Consider the following 13,776-nt stretch of genomic DNA (forward strand, 5'->3'; position numbering starts at 1 on the left):
GAATAATAGACCATTTGGTCATTTATTAAGGAATGAAAATAAATACACTATGAAAATTTTCGTCTCCGATGAAGACGCTGTCGCTGTTTTTGTACTAGCCCGAAGGGGAGCAAAATAAGAAAAAGATCTTTGAAATAACAAAAGTACTTGGAGAGTTCTTTGATTGGCTTGTCACGAGAGTGCCTGAAAAGCACACGTCCAGCGCGCATTGAGTACATCACTAAGAAGACTTGGATCCAGCCACCAATGACTTCTTGATTTCACGACCAATTGCAGCTGCCAAAGGAGGCGGAACTGCGTTTCCGACCTGAAAAATGGAAACGTTGAGAGTTCAAATAGAATCAGCTTGCTTGTGTTATCCAAGGATGTCTTAACACTACCAATTTCGCTCTTTGCCAAACTAAATTTTGTCTTTTGGTGTTTTATAATTAAACACCTCATAATCATCCATAGTTGCCACGGTACCAAGCGCACATTTATTATGTATTTCCACTCATAATATAGCGGTGGTTAGCTCGAAAGCTAAGCTCCTCTGACCACCGTACACTTCTATCCAAGCCATTAATTTTCTTTTTTCCTTCTTCTTCTCCTTTATTAGTGTATTCCTACCTTACTATATATAATGTAAATATTTTATAAGAGTGTAAATAAAAATTGAATTGAATCAAATTAGTCGAAAAACGTGAACAATTTCTTTCAGCGAGGTGAAAATTTTTCCAATGTAAACTGAATAAAATTAAAAAAAATAGCTACAGGATTATCGGATTTTTGCGTGAAAAAGAAACAACAATACTAGCTATTTATCTAGCCTCTGTTCAACGCTAGACTTTAATTTTTCTGTTCAATTAACTTTAGTTTCGTAAACATGAAGATTTATTGTATTACACCAGAGAAGGGTCGGTAATTGAGCTCAGTCTCTCCTCCGCAGAGACATCTTTGTATCGTAGGGGGGTAAGGGGGGGGGGGGGCTGGGGAGAGCGTGCTATTTGTATAGGTAATAGCATGATTTGTAGTGATATTTGGCATAAATACCACGAGTGATATTTCGAAATTGTTATACGTAATTTCACGAGCCGTTAGGCGAGTGAAATTTGAGACAATTTTGAAATATCACAAGTGGTATTTATGCCAAATGTCACGTACAAATCATGCTATTATTTGTTTATACTACTACCCACAAAAGGTTGTAATTTTCACATGTAGGTATTTCAAATTAAGCTGAAATACCACCGCTCTAAGCCAATCAAATTGCAGAAATTTCTCATGTAGTAGTATAATTATTGGAATACCGAGTGGGAGCCTCAGAGGAGGAGAGAGAGAATTAAGGACGATGAGAGCATGCATGAGAGCATGTATCAAGTCTGATATAACACAAAGAGGCATCAAATAAATTGAACATAAGTTGTTTTGCAATCCCAACTGGATAATGATCAGTCAGCGTTGACAGCTCACCTGTCGATGTTTATCCAGAATGTTGCCATAGAAACGGTAGGTGTCTGGAAATCCCTGGGACCTAGCGCATTCTCTCACACTGACAACTCTGTGCTGTTCGGGATGAAGAACTCGTCCCTGCGCAAAGCAAAGGTAAAAAAAAAACCCAGTGATGTTTGATTCTGCCACGGGAAACTGTAAAGATACCGTTACTGATTGATTGATTCAGTCCTTTTTCCAGTTGCACAAAGGCGGGTGAGAATACAATGGGATATTCGGTCTCCAATGACCGGTGTACTCCCTTCCCCTGCCCCCGGTCAAGAACGGTAGACCACACTACCAGGTTTTACGTCTAAGATCAAGAATTGATATTCATAGGGCGACTGTTGATCGCATATCTTGCGTGATACTAACTTTGTGTCTGTGGATGATATCTTCAAGCACTTATATACCTCAAAGGTGCTGACTTATATGAACAGCGCATGTCAAAAAAGTTTTCAAATGCATCGCCTATATCTTTGCTTAAAAGATAACTTCAGCATTTCTCAAAGTGGCCTTACGTATCAAAATGATGAAAGGTCGCTGACCTGTTTACCCATGGGCTCAGGATTTGTGATAGTAGTGCTAAAGTAACCGTCCCATTCCAGTCGTCCATACAGTCCTGCCCAGTTATTATGTCGGTTTCCCGTATGAGGAAGACACCATGGAACGAGGGTGTTAAACTGCCGGTCAGCGGGGTCACAGGCCCTGCCTTCGGCGCATGAGCATACACCGCGTAAGACACCGTTAGGTGAGCGGCCATTTTTCTTGTCGTGGTGCGTGTACGCTCTGCAAGAAAACGCGAAGTATTCCTTTAAAGTTAGAAAAACTAAAATGAAAACTCACCTTCAAGACTGAACAAAAGTCACAAGTGAAAACTGCTGACGACAAGGTCATCTCGGACTGCAGGGTTCGTACAAATTTTTGGAGCCAAATTTCAAGACTTTTTCCAGACTTTTTTCCAAAACAAAAAATTCTTTTTACAGACTCAAGGTTATCAAATGGGTGATCAACAGAGACCTTGAAAAACGAAGGAACCAGTCTTTTCTCATGATTTACTACAAAGGTACAGTAACCACGGGGCAATGCGGTCATACGAGAGTTCTGGAGATTCTCATTGTGTGATTAAACGGGAAAAAAAGCTTCACTTACTAAGCACTTCCTGCAGCTTTTGTTTCAGACTTTCTCTCTATTTTCCAGACTTTTCCAGGTATGGAAAATTGCTATGCAAATTTCAAGACTTTTTTCAAGAATTCAAGACTTTGTATGAACTCTGTGGGAGGCTATCTACATCAAATTGCCTTATTCTCAACAGAACTGATCCCAGTGTCAAGCAGAAAATCACAGGAGAACAAGGACAACATACAAGTAAGTAAAAATAAAGCGAACTTACAGTTTCTTGGTGTAAGTACCGTCAGCAAGACGAACTTCAATATTTGGCAAGTCTCTCCAGTCTGAGCCGGGCGTCAACGGAATATAACGCATGCGTACTGCAACAAGGGGATTCATTTCCTTGCAGATGTGATCTTTAAGGACTGGTTGGTACTGGTGACCGCGGATCTAGTGAACAACAACAAAAAAACTTATAGTGGCCCAGTATTCACCAAATTCTAGGTCAAAGTCTTAGCACTGCGTGTTAGTTTTATCTCACTGTCTGTTAAGGCAGTGGTTTTGCTCAAATTATCGGGCAAATCCTCTCTATAAGAGTAAAGATACTTAGCAATATAAATTCGGTAGCGCCGAGGCATAGAAAAAGGCAAAAGGCCTTACTTCCGGTTGACATGCGTCACCGAAAAACACCTTTGCTTAAGTTCTCCAATCTTAGAAGAAAGGACGTCGACTTCCCTTACTCGTCCTCTTTTACTTTTGTTTCCTTACTTTTCTGAGTGAGCCAAACACACAAGCTCACCGGCAGTCACCTCAGGCATGGGGACGTGAGAGACGCTGCAATCGAACTCACACTGCACTCTATTCTAGGGGCCTACGCGCCATACCCTCGCGATGAAATTTTGTGGTGCATTTTAAAAAAGGATAGAGAAGGTTTTCACCTTCACAAAGAGCGCTTTACCACTCCAACCTCCAAATAATACAAGTGAGGGTGTTGTGGAATAAATTCTTTTCGCAGTCCAGCAAGGGATGGGCATTAAAAAATTTCGGGCGAAGATCTCGAAGTTGCCTGCACAAACTTCAAATCCTGCGAAACTAAATTCATTGCCAGATCGGCAGAGAACACTTACCACCAAATGCTAATATAATAGGCAGCTTAACGACGGCAGTGGCAAAAACGTGTCTTAAAAAGTGAATTCACGCTGTTCCAAAATTTATCGCTCTTATTCCATGTCGTTCTATTTGTCAAATGTTGGTAAATTTTTCTGAATTTGAATTCTAAAGGGCTGTATGTAAGTTGAAAAAAGAATTAGAAAAGCCGTTGACTTGTGTTCAGGTCCTCTAAAGAAGAAAAATTGGCAGTTTCACTTCGTAGCCGCGCAAGGACGGCAAAGAAATGTACAAAAAAGCGTGCTGCACGTGCAAAGTTGTGGTTTTGCTTAACTTAATATTGCTTTTATGACATTCTCCTTGCCGTCATCGACGTCGTTGCTAAAAATCCCTATAATGACAAAAATGACGAATCTAAAATGTTGTGGAGAACCGAAAACACTAACCTGCCTCTGGAAATGCGAGATGGCGTCACCGCTGTACGATATTTCGCCGTTTGAAGCACCATTCCTGATCTCTGGCAGGTCCGACATGGAGTCGCGCACGGTGATGGTTCGGTAAGGAGCCGAAGATAGCCGAGTGATGTTCGACTCGAACTGAAAAAAAACAAACAAACAAATTTAACGCCATTTTACTCAGCTTAACGATCACGGAGCAGTCGCTTGTGTGTGGTTTAAGTAACGAATAGTGAGGAAAGCTGTATTTATGATTAAGCTGTAAACTTATACCTTCCTGTCGTCCACCATAACAGTAAGCTGAATTGCCCGAGGAGAGAAACAGTGGGTAGGCTCAGGGTACAGCGGTAATACCTCACCAGGCGCAGCCGCCATTATTATGGCTCTGAAAATCAAACAAAGCTCAGATTAGAAATTTTGATGACGACCGCCATGAGGAGGTGTGAACTAACCATAAACAGGCTCAGAACATTCTATTCTTAGTATATACTGAAAACTGATTACTCAAAAATGCTGATGATGCTTTTAATCACTTACGTTTTTAGAACAAAAAAATGGTGTCTTGCATATTACATGTATATTGTCGTGAAAAAATTTGGGCATATGAAGATATGTTAAAATGTAGAAAGGACGAGCATCCACCCTGTACAGGTCTGTACAGGGCGTTGAGAACACTGTGCATAATATCAAAAACATTAACAACTGTGGTTGTCTTAATACCTTCGCCTGGTCTGAGGAACACCATAGCAACCAGCCTGAAGTACTCCAAACGTACACTGTAATAGAGGCAGTGAACATACAAATTAAGCAAAGTGAAAGATCATTGACGCAAGTAAATAAAAAAAGCTTTCACGAGGACGAGAAGATAGCTCGAAATAAGCTCTCTCTCTGAAGCACAACCAACGAGGGGTCTGATGCGCGAGATAATTCTCTGGCGCCTCGGTTAGCTCGTTGCTCGCACACGAGACCCTATTGCGTGTCGCGCTTGAGTGACCTTCGCAGCAAACCGACTCACCTGGTAACCCATCTTGATAAGGCAGCGTAACGTTAACTTCAGAACCATGTTCCGCTTAAATGATACAAAGTTACGAACATTCTCGAGGATGAAAAATCTTGGTCTATAAAAATCGCAGTAACTAAGGTATGATGCAACCAGGGAATTCTGAAAAAGAAAACAATATAATCACAGTTTAAAGCAAAACGGCACCACCCGTGATTTTGCCAAGATGCTTGAGTACTTTTTTTCCCCTTTAAACCTACAGAAATCGCCTTAGACTAAATGACCTTGAACAAATGAATGAACGGACCCCAAGTAACCTACACTGGGTGGAAACAACAGCACCGAAGGAATAGAGCGATGTTGTGCAGGAAGAAAATGCGTGTCCTTGTTTGCGAGGAGTTTAATGCAAATGTTAAATGTAATTGTTGTGATGGTGTAAAGCTGGTTGAACGTAAAGGGGTTGTCATTCACGCTCTATTTGCAGTTTTGGGCGGCTCATTGGTTACATCGCCCTGAAACCTGGAGGACAAAAGAAAAAGGAAAGCGGTTGTCCAAAGGAAGGCGGGCATCTCAACTCCCTTCTTTCTCCTTTATGTGGTCCCTTGCACTTCGTAACCAGTCTCTTGTGTTTTAGTGCTCGCCTTTTTCGCGACCAAATTGGAAAACGAAGCGCCAAAGGCGGCGGACGCGGCGATTTTCCCGCCAAAGCATGATAACACGCATTATACCAACACTGTACCTTGAATTGTGAGTAATCTCTTGAACTGAAGCGATTCATTCCACTGAAACCTTGACAAGGAGGGCCACCGCATAAGAGTTGCACATCTCCCTTTTGCGGCAATGTTTGACCTCTGGAGTTCTTCTTTTCTCCCTGAGGATAGGAAAAAAAAAAACGTGCTGCTTCTTTATAGAAACACTTACCGCATCCCTTAACCAATACTAGCTTTTTTTACAGTCCACTGTTTAAACAAGCGATGAGCTGAAGAGCCACCTTAAGGTTGCCCGAGAGATGATTCTGATTGTATGAACGTCTTTTCTCGACCCAAACATAATTACACAAAGGTAATCTAATGAGTAACAGACGCCAAAGTAGTTATTTTTTTTCTCCATGTCGTCATGCCGTTGGTCGTCGAAAAGTGGGAGCCTCACACTTTCCGCAAGAAATAATTCGCTAGTCCTTCCTAGTCGCACTCCTGTCGTTGATGAGAAACTCTTCAATTTTTGGAAACTTCGTCTTTCGCTATTTTTCCGACCGATTTGGATTCGCACATAACTTCGGACTATTCTGAACAAAACATTTAAAACACCTAAAGAAACTTTACTTAGCACAGAAGTATTAGACCAACTAGCTTGTAAGAAAGTTAACCACTTGAGAAAGATTATCACATAGTGAAGCTTACATCCATGGCGAGCTTTAGCAACAAGTTACAGTCATCCGTAAACACCGTGCATCCGGGATTGTTAAGACTAAAGGCATGCGCAGCAGGCTCCTCCTTCTCGATAGCCCAAAGAGACTCAGCTATACCAGCCTGATGAAGACCCTCCGAAAGACCTTTGAAAGAATACAATTCTTAGTTACTTCCTTCAATGATTCAATATTACAGTGACTTAGCTCTTAACCCTTTAAGCCCTAAGAGTGATCAGCACCAAATTTCTCCTTGCAATACCAATGCTTTGTAAAACGGAGTGGTCTTGAGAATTACGGACATGATCGCCCAAGATGAATTTGCTTGATGTTTTATCAACTTCTCCCCACTACTTCTGTTGGAAATAAATAGGAGCAACAAATGAGAATTCAAGTTTTGATCTTAGGATTTAAGAGGTTAATTGTATACCTCTAGGACCGTCCATTATACTTGCATTGACCATTTTAAGGTTGTAAGGTAGCGACCGAGGCAGAGACTGGGTCGGTATAATCCCGAAATGCACTATGGGAATGTTTTGGGAGACCTTAAAAACGTGACCACGGTCTTGCCGTCGCGTTTGCGGTTCACTTTAGAACGGCTGGAAGGGCTTCAAGCGGAAAGTGACTTACGGCACGGTTTTTGTCACGAAAAATTGTACAGCCTCGAGTTTAAAGGGGCAAAGTAGCTTTCTATATCCTTTTTGATTCAAGTAACATTAACTGTCTAATTAAAATACAACAGCAACGACAAAACATACCACCACATCCTGCAAAAACATCCAGACATCGAAGCTTAGTGACTGTTTCACTAGCTTTACGGCTCTCGTCTTCTTTGGAACTGTGATCTTCAGTTTCACAAGATGCTTTGCCTTTTCCTTTACCCTTTCCTTTTCCTTTACCCTACATAAGAAAAATAAGTCGCCTGAGAAAACTCAGTGCTTGGAGATCAGATAGAACACTCTTTCTCGTGATTGACTGATTGAAATTCTGCGGTGGAAACCATCAAATTGATTCATACAAAAGAAAATTCAGAATTTCTTGAATGTCACAAACAATAAAAATAAAAGTACTGGAGAGTAATTTTTTCCTGGAACTTTGAATTTTTGTGAAGTTGCCGATAGTTGTTCTATTCTTAGAGCCGGTGAAGAAGATTCCTTCAGTGTAACCATTCGACTGAAAGTGGTGACTACAATTGTAGGCCCCAGTTGTTCAAAAGGTGGATAAATCGCTACGGGTGGATAGTGCAATCTGTTTTCCTAATACTAATCCACTGGATAGTGATTTATCCGATGGACAGCGCTATCCAACGTTTGAACAACTGGGGCCTGTACATCTTTTTTACCTGCTTATTGCGCAATTCATTCTTGTTGTGCGGAATCCCCCACATGAACTAAAACGGGTCACTTGAGATTAGGATCACATGACTTGAATTGAACACGTTTTTCGATCTTTTACTCGTTTCGTTCTGTCATTCAGTGAACATTTTAGGGTTAACTCAGTTAATATTAGGAACTTCTTAGGCCAGAACTAAAGTCTGGCACTTTACCAAGGCTTAATTCTATTACTTTTGTCGTGCGGCTTTTACTACTTGAATGTAAGATTTCTATGCTAATAATTAAGTGTCCCTTTTGTGCAATGATTAACTTTCCAACCTTTCCTTTCATCGCAGCATTGCGTGCTTCCACTGGAGCCTCCTCGAACTCCTTTGTTTCACTGTTATACGCCTGAACAAAAACACAACAATACCATTTTTGTCCGTCAGATCCAACCTCGTTAACAGGGTTCTCTCTTACTCGCTCCGTAGGGAAGGGTAGGAGAGAACCCTGGGAATGAGGTTTGTTGGATCAGATCGCCTTTACTCGGCCTCTTCTGTCGCCATTCTCGATTTTACATGAAAATTTAGGCGTAGTTAAACATGAGTATAGTAACAGCTTCTTAGATACGATAAAACGGGCAACAAAAAACGTGCAACTTGTTTTGCGACTTTGTTAAACGAGTTGCATGGCGACGTTGCGCGTTTTACCACCCACGAAAAAAAACACCTTCCAAACTCATTTGTTGTAAGACAGGTTCGAAAGTGGATGGTAAAACGCGCCACTCGTTTTGCAGCAATTTTGATTGCTGCAAACCGAGTGGCAGGTTTTTTGTTGCCTGTTTTACTACAGCCTTACAAAAAGAAATGTTATTCTAATCCTATTTTGTTTTTTGGCGCTTCTTAAGACTTGATTCCAGCCACCAAGTTGTTAGCTTACACTTAAAAATTGATATCACCAGCCCTTCAAGAGACTATCTCTTTGAATCAAAGATTTCTTGGTAATTGGCTTCTTGTCATTTTGTGAACCCTGCTTTTCGTGGCGGAGAAACACAAGTGTTCAGAGCTGGAATCCAAGACAAGCAGATTTTCAAGAAGACATACGCCAAAGGAATTTAATCACCTCTAAGAAGTAAAAGTTGTTGACCCCTCTGGCAGTGTATTCTTCGACAGAACAGTTGAGATCTTCTCCGCAGGTAACCAGGCACGCGCCCACGACTGAGTCAAAGGAAACCGTGGCCTCTGAGAAAAATGAATCGCAATTAATAGAATCAAACTTTGTCCGGCCATTTATTCTGATTAGCTAGCCCTTGCTGCCAATAACTGGAGGGTAGAGGTGACCGTTTTTATCACTGAAGTCTCCAAAGTACCCTGGGTGCCAAGAGTTTTTCTTACGCAGTTCCCGATTCCGGTTCAACCCTCCAATCTAGTACCTCTGAAGAGTTGGAGCGTATGTCAGATAAATTTAATATAAAAATAGTTTGAGAACAAATAATGCTTCCCCAAACTCGCTTAACGAATAATTAAGTTTACAATGCAAGTCATTGCCTCTGTATTAGGGGAGAAAAAAGCATTAGAACTTAAAAACACGAAAAACCTTGCACAGGAGTTCAGGTGAAACTGCATAAGAAAGACGCAACCACTTACTTGCCTTGTTTGGATTTTAAAAGGATCAATAAAAGAGTTGGGAAAGCTACCCACCTACCCCTCCCATAACCCACAATTTTGCCCTCAGTCAGAAGTTAGTGTTAACGTTGTATTAGGGGAAGGGTAGGCGGGTAGTTATTAAACATGTACGTTTCGGGGAATTACAAGAGCAGCTTCATGCAATAGTATTAGCCTGCGAGCAAGCTCTGTGTCTCCTTTCGCATACGGCTCTCGTTTGACTTCTCGAGACTCCCCCAAATGGAGAGCTTGCTCGAAGGCTAGCAATATTTCGCTTTGATTTACAAAGAAATCTTCTATTTAAACTTACCCTCTTTGCTCCAATACAACAAATTCAGATCTGCCTGGTAAGCAAACGTACAACCCCGGTGCGTATTCTCTGGTCTAAGGAGAATAAGTTCGCTGTAAGTCAATAGGGCCATTTATACGAGGAAAAATAAGACGCGTCTTACATAGGACGCGTCTTAAATAAGACGCGAACTTTCCGTATAAACGGCACATTTCGTCTAAAATAAGACTCGGCTTAGCTAAGACGCGTATTATTTTAGAACAACCCTTAACACATCTTCTTAGATAAGACGCGTCTTAGCTAAGACGAGAAAAACTTCGTATAAATGACCTTCGCGTCTTACGTAAGACGCGAACCCATAGTACGCATGCGGTAATTTTTGGCGCGCCACGTTTGATTGACGTTGCTACGGGCAACATTCACATGAAAACGAGTCAAGAACAGAAATAAGACGCGAACCATTTATACGAGCTGTTCTCTTCTTAGATAAGACAGGCTCGTATAAATGGTACAATTCACGTCTTATTTAAGACGCGTCTTATTTTTCCTCGTATAAATGGCCCTAATGTCTACTGATGAGAAGCCGCCGCAAATATATTTGAGACTGCCAAGGCTTGCCACAAGTCAACTAAGTTAACGGCACTGTGGCGGTAAACATTGGGAGAGTTGACGGGCGACTGTAGTTTACGTGATTTCACATGACTCAGTCATACGTGCGTTTGGGGGAACTCTAAAGTTGCCGACTGACATGAGCAACGCACGTCAAACAGAAGCGGACTTTTTGAATTATTGGGCCAAAATCTTCAGGCAAGTCGTCTCTATAAGAGTAAAGACAGTTCGCAATACAAATTGGTAGCGTCAAGGAATTTATTAAAAGGGAAAAGAGTCACTGCCGGTTGACGTGAGTCGCTCAAAAACATCTTTGCTAAAGCTACCTAATAATGACATTCTGAAGGGAAGCGACACGAGTGCGTGCAAGTTCCAACAGGATCCGGAACTTTTGATCTTTTGTGTGGTACTTGTTTACCTGTAAAATTTGCTGACAGTCATCTTGATATCGACATCCTCTGCTAATTTTCCAGAGTTTGCCTTCGTAAAAATGTTAAGAATTCGACCTACAGAAAAAAAGAAAACAGCAAAAGACATTTATGGGCAGGATGTCGTACAGTTGCCAGCACAGTCGAACCTTTCCTGTTGTCCAGTGTTATGTTCAAGAAATTATGGTACGTCCAAGATCATGATAAAAAATGTGAGGTCGTAATAATCTGGATCATAAAGAGCACTTGATTATACATAAATAATTTTATACTGGTCGCAAATATAAGACTTGCATAAACTCTATATAAATAATTAGACATGATTGTTCAGGGCTAATATATCTCTATAGAAAGTCTTAACATCTCATTCCTCCCGCTAATGGTGTAGGACCATCTTGGTTCCCTCTCGTCACAGTCTTCCGGGTGACAATAGAGACTTAAGGCCTATTTACATAGAGGTAGGGGACCCCTGGTAGGTGGGTAACCCGTCTGTCCATATAATGTCTCATATGGTCACCCCACCTTCCATGTAAACGTGATCAAATTAACATCAGAGATTGTATGGACAGGCGGGTTACCTCACCTACCTGGGGTCCCCCACCTCCATGTAAACAGGCCCTTAAAGATCCAACGACGCGACGGCAACAAAAACGTCTACAAAAACAACAGGTTAATAAGCAAGACAACAAGTTTGCACGTGCATCACGTTTTTTTGTACATTTCTTTGCCGTCGTTGCACGACTGCGACGTGAAAATGCATAATTTCGCGTTTTATTGAGAACGTTAAAAAGCAACAACGAAATTTTATTTCTCCTTCTGAACTTGGATATGGTCTCTTGGAATTCACCTCCAGGAAGGTTCGCCTACATTTGACAACTAAGTGGGTAGGAATAATTGCGATAAAGGTTCGAAGAATGCCAATTCACTTTTTAAGCCGGCGACGTTCTCGCTGCTGTCGCGTCATTGGATCTCAAAGTCGCTATTAGGACTGAAAACTCTTAGTAACGAGGGGGCTCGTCCCCAATTCGTAGGATACTCAAAGCAAATCTTTCCATCTTTAATTTCATTTCTTTTTTCCTTACCGTCAAAGTTAGAAAACCGTGAACACCTAAATAATTTCACTGGCCAATCACAATAAAGTTCAGGATACGCAAACAAAACTCAAAACCACAAACTAATTTTCGTTTCTGTCCGCGGTTTAGTTATCTCGCGCGTTATTGGCTGATTTCTAGCAACACAATAACATTCCATAAATATTTCTGGTGTTCACGGTTTTGTTAGTTTCACAGTAAGAGTGTTCAGTGACAAGTTACCTATCTTGAATGGTTCAGGAACATCATAGTTACTGCCCTTGACATATTCCACTGGCTTTCTATAATATTCTGGGTATTTTTCTTCGTTCACCTGCGGTGGTGAAAGTTATGATCCATAAGAAATGTGTCAACCCAGCCATTTAACTCGTAGAGAACGAATATTGAAACTGTCTTTGCCAGAGAAAGTAAACATTTGTCTTAGTTGAGTCGAAAAGCGTTTCAGTCGTTTGTCAAAATGTGCCACAGATTTACATGTGATTAAAAAGAAAAACAAATCCCTAACTTTCCCACCTAATCTTAAAAAAACTTCACGGAATTTTTTCCAAAATACATGTTATGTGACTGTTATGTGCCTTTCACGTGGCATCGGTTGAAGATATGATTGGCTGAAAAGTTTCGCGCCCCGTCAATCAAGTAAACATATTAACCGACCGTGAAATGATTTTTCCCGCACTCGGCGCCCGCTACATGTACATGGCCAGAGTTGTGATCCATTAATTTGCTTGTGGTTTGATTTCAGAATTGTTTGTCTGATAAAAGTCAGAACGAATAACGGTGGTACGTAATGGCCACGGCTGAAATTTAATAATGGAGAGAAAGAAAAGTACGGGCAGAAAGATATAAATAAGGCTTGCAGGTTGCAATAGGAGACATTTTATGTTGGTGCTGACCACCCAGCGAAACGATTAACTAAAACAACCTTACGTTCAACTGTGAAATGTAAGTGAATCACTGAACAATTCGCAAGCCAACGCGGATACAAAATTAAGTGATAACTTGGAGTTTCGTTCATAGGGCCATGCTTTGACTGGGTTAAGTTAGAAGATGAAAAAAAAAAAAAACGAAACAACAAATGAAAATCTTAACCGTTTCATCTTTCTTAAAGCCTTTCTTTGTCCCTTTCGGTTTAATACTGCAAAAGAACAAACAAACAAACAAATAAACACACAAAAAGAAAAAAAAGATAGTGAAACTTAAACACCACTGTGTATATAGCAATGAACACATTTATAATGGCAAAGGAAAGGAGAGTTACTTACTTGAAAGAAAATGCGTCTGGTTTGAGAAAAACACAGTCTCCCAGCTTATACTGAACTCTGTTCTTTGTACAAGACCTGTTGGATGAACGCAAATTGATTAAAAAGACATGGAGCACCAACGTTTAGTTAAGAAACGTTTGCTTTGGTTTTCACTACAACGATTCAGTTGTGGTGGGTTTATTTATTTCACCACTTTGTACAAAATGGAGACTCAAGGCCAGAAACCAACACGTTTTGCTTACGAGTATTTTACTAAACTGCCTGTGTCAATAGTGACCGGCTGGAATTCAAATGCTCAGTGTCAAATTCCTTTCAATATTTATTTGAGTATTTCACCACTAAGTGTAATGCCATTGGGTAAAAATGTTGCGCCGATTTCTCGACCAATCACAGGCGTGCTTACGAGCGTTTTCCCGCCCTGGCATCCGATACATTTGCTTCAAAGTTTGATTGGTTCCTTTGACTGGCTGCATGTCTTTAGAATCGTGGAAAAGAAACGGTTCACATACTTGTAATATGTCTTGGAGGAAGATTTGGTTTCCGTTTCTAATGGTTCACCAACACAAGGTTCTT

The 13,776-nt window shown here is 40.9% G+C and overlaps 1 protein-coding gene across 1 annotated transcript in view; it reads right to left on the bottom strand.

Annotated features, from left to right (window-relative positions):
• LOC140938162 (DNA (cytosine-5)-methyltransferase 1-like) overlaps window positions 1-13,776 on the bottom strand; it is a 46,519-nt gene continuing 32,743 nt past the window's right edge. The window contains exons 28-46 of the mRNA XM_073387684.1: window positions 13,713-13,776; window positions 13,204-13,278; window positions 13,031-13,076; window positions 12,164-12,254; window positions 10,841-10,928; window positions 9,835-9,908; window positions 8,983-9,101; window positions 8,200-8,271; window positions 7,306-7,447; window positions 6,543-6,694; window positions 5,882-6,013; window positions 5,158-5,304; window positions 4,863-4,918; window positions 4,416-4,527; window positions 4,134-4,283; window positions 2,864-3,030; window positions 2,019-2,259; window positions 1,453-1,569; window positions 1-307 (exon numbers count right to left, since the gene is read on the bottom strand). The exon at window positions 13,713-13,776 is cut by the window's right edge and continues 4 nt beyond it. Of these exons, the coding sequence (XP_073243785.1) occupies window positions 221-307; window positions 1,453-1,569; window positions 2,019-2,259; window positions 2,864-3,030; window positions 4,134-4,283; window positions 4,416-4,527; window positions 4,863-4,918; window positions 5,158-5,304; window positions 5,882-6,013; window positions 6,543-6,694; window positions 7,306-7,447; window positions 8,200-8,271; window positions 8,983-9,101; window positions 9,835-9,908; window positions 10,841-10,928; window positions 12,164-12,254; window positions 13,031-13,076; window positions 13,204-13,278; window positions 13,713-13,776 (2,132 nt within the window). The 3' untranslated portion in view covers window positions 1-220. The remainder of the gene's footprint in view (window positions 308-1,452; window positions 1,570-2,018; window positions 2,260-2,863; window positions 3,031-4,133; window positions 4,284-4,415; window positions 4,528-4,862; window positions 4,919-5,157; window positions 5,305-5,881; window positions 6,014-6,542; window positions 6,695-7,305; window positions 7,448-8,199; window positions 8,272-8,982; window positions 9,102-9,834; window positions 9,909-10,840; window positions 10,929-12,163; window positions 12,255-13,030; window positions 13,077-13,203; window positions 13,279-13,712) is intronic.

The sequence above is a fragment of the Porites lutea genome, chromosome 5 (genome assembly GCF_958299795.1).
Source record: "Porites lutea chromosome 5, jaPorLute2.1, whole genome shotgun sequence".
NCBI classification, from domain to species: domain Eukaryota; kingdom Metazoa; phylum Cnidaria; class Anthozoa; order Scleractinia; family Poritidae; genus Porites; species Porites lutea.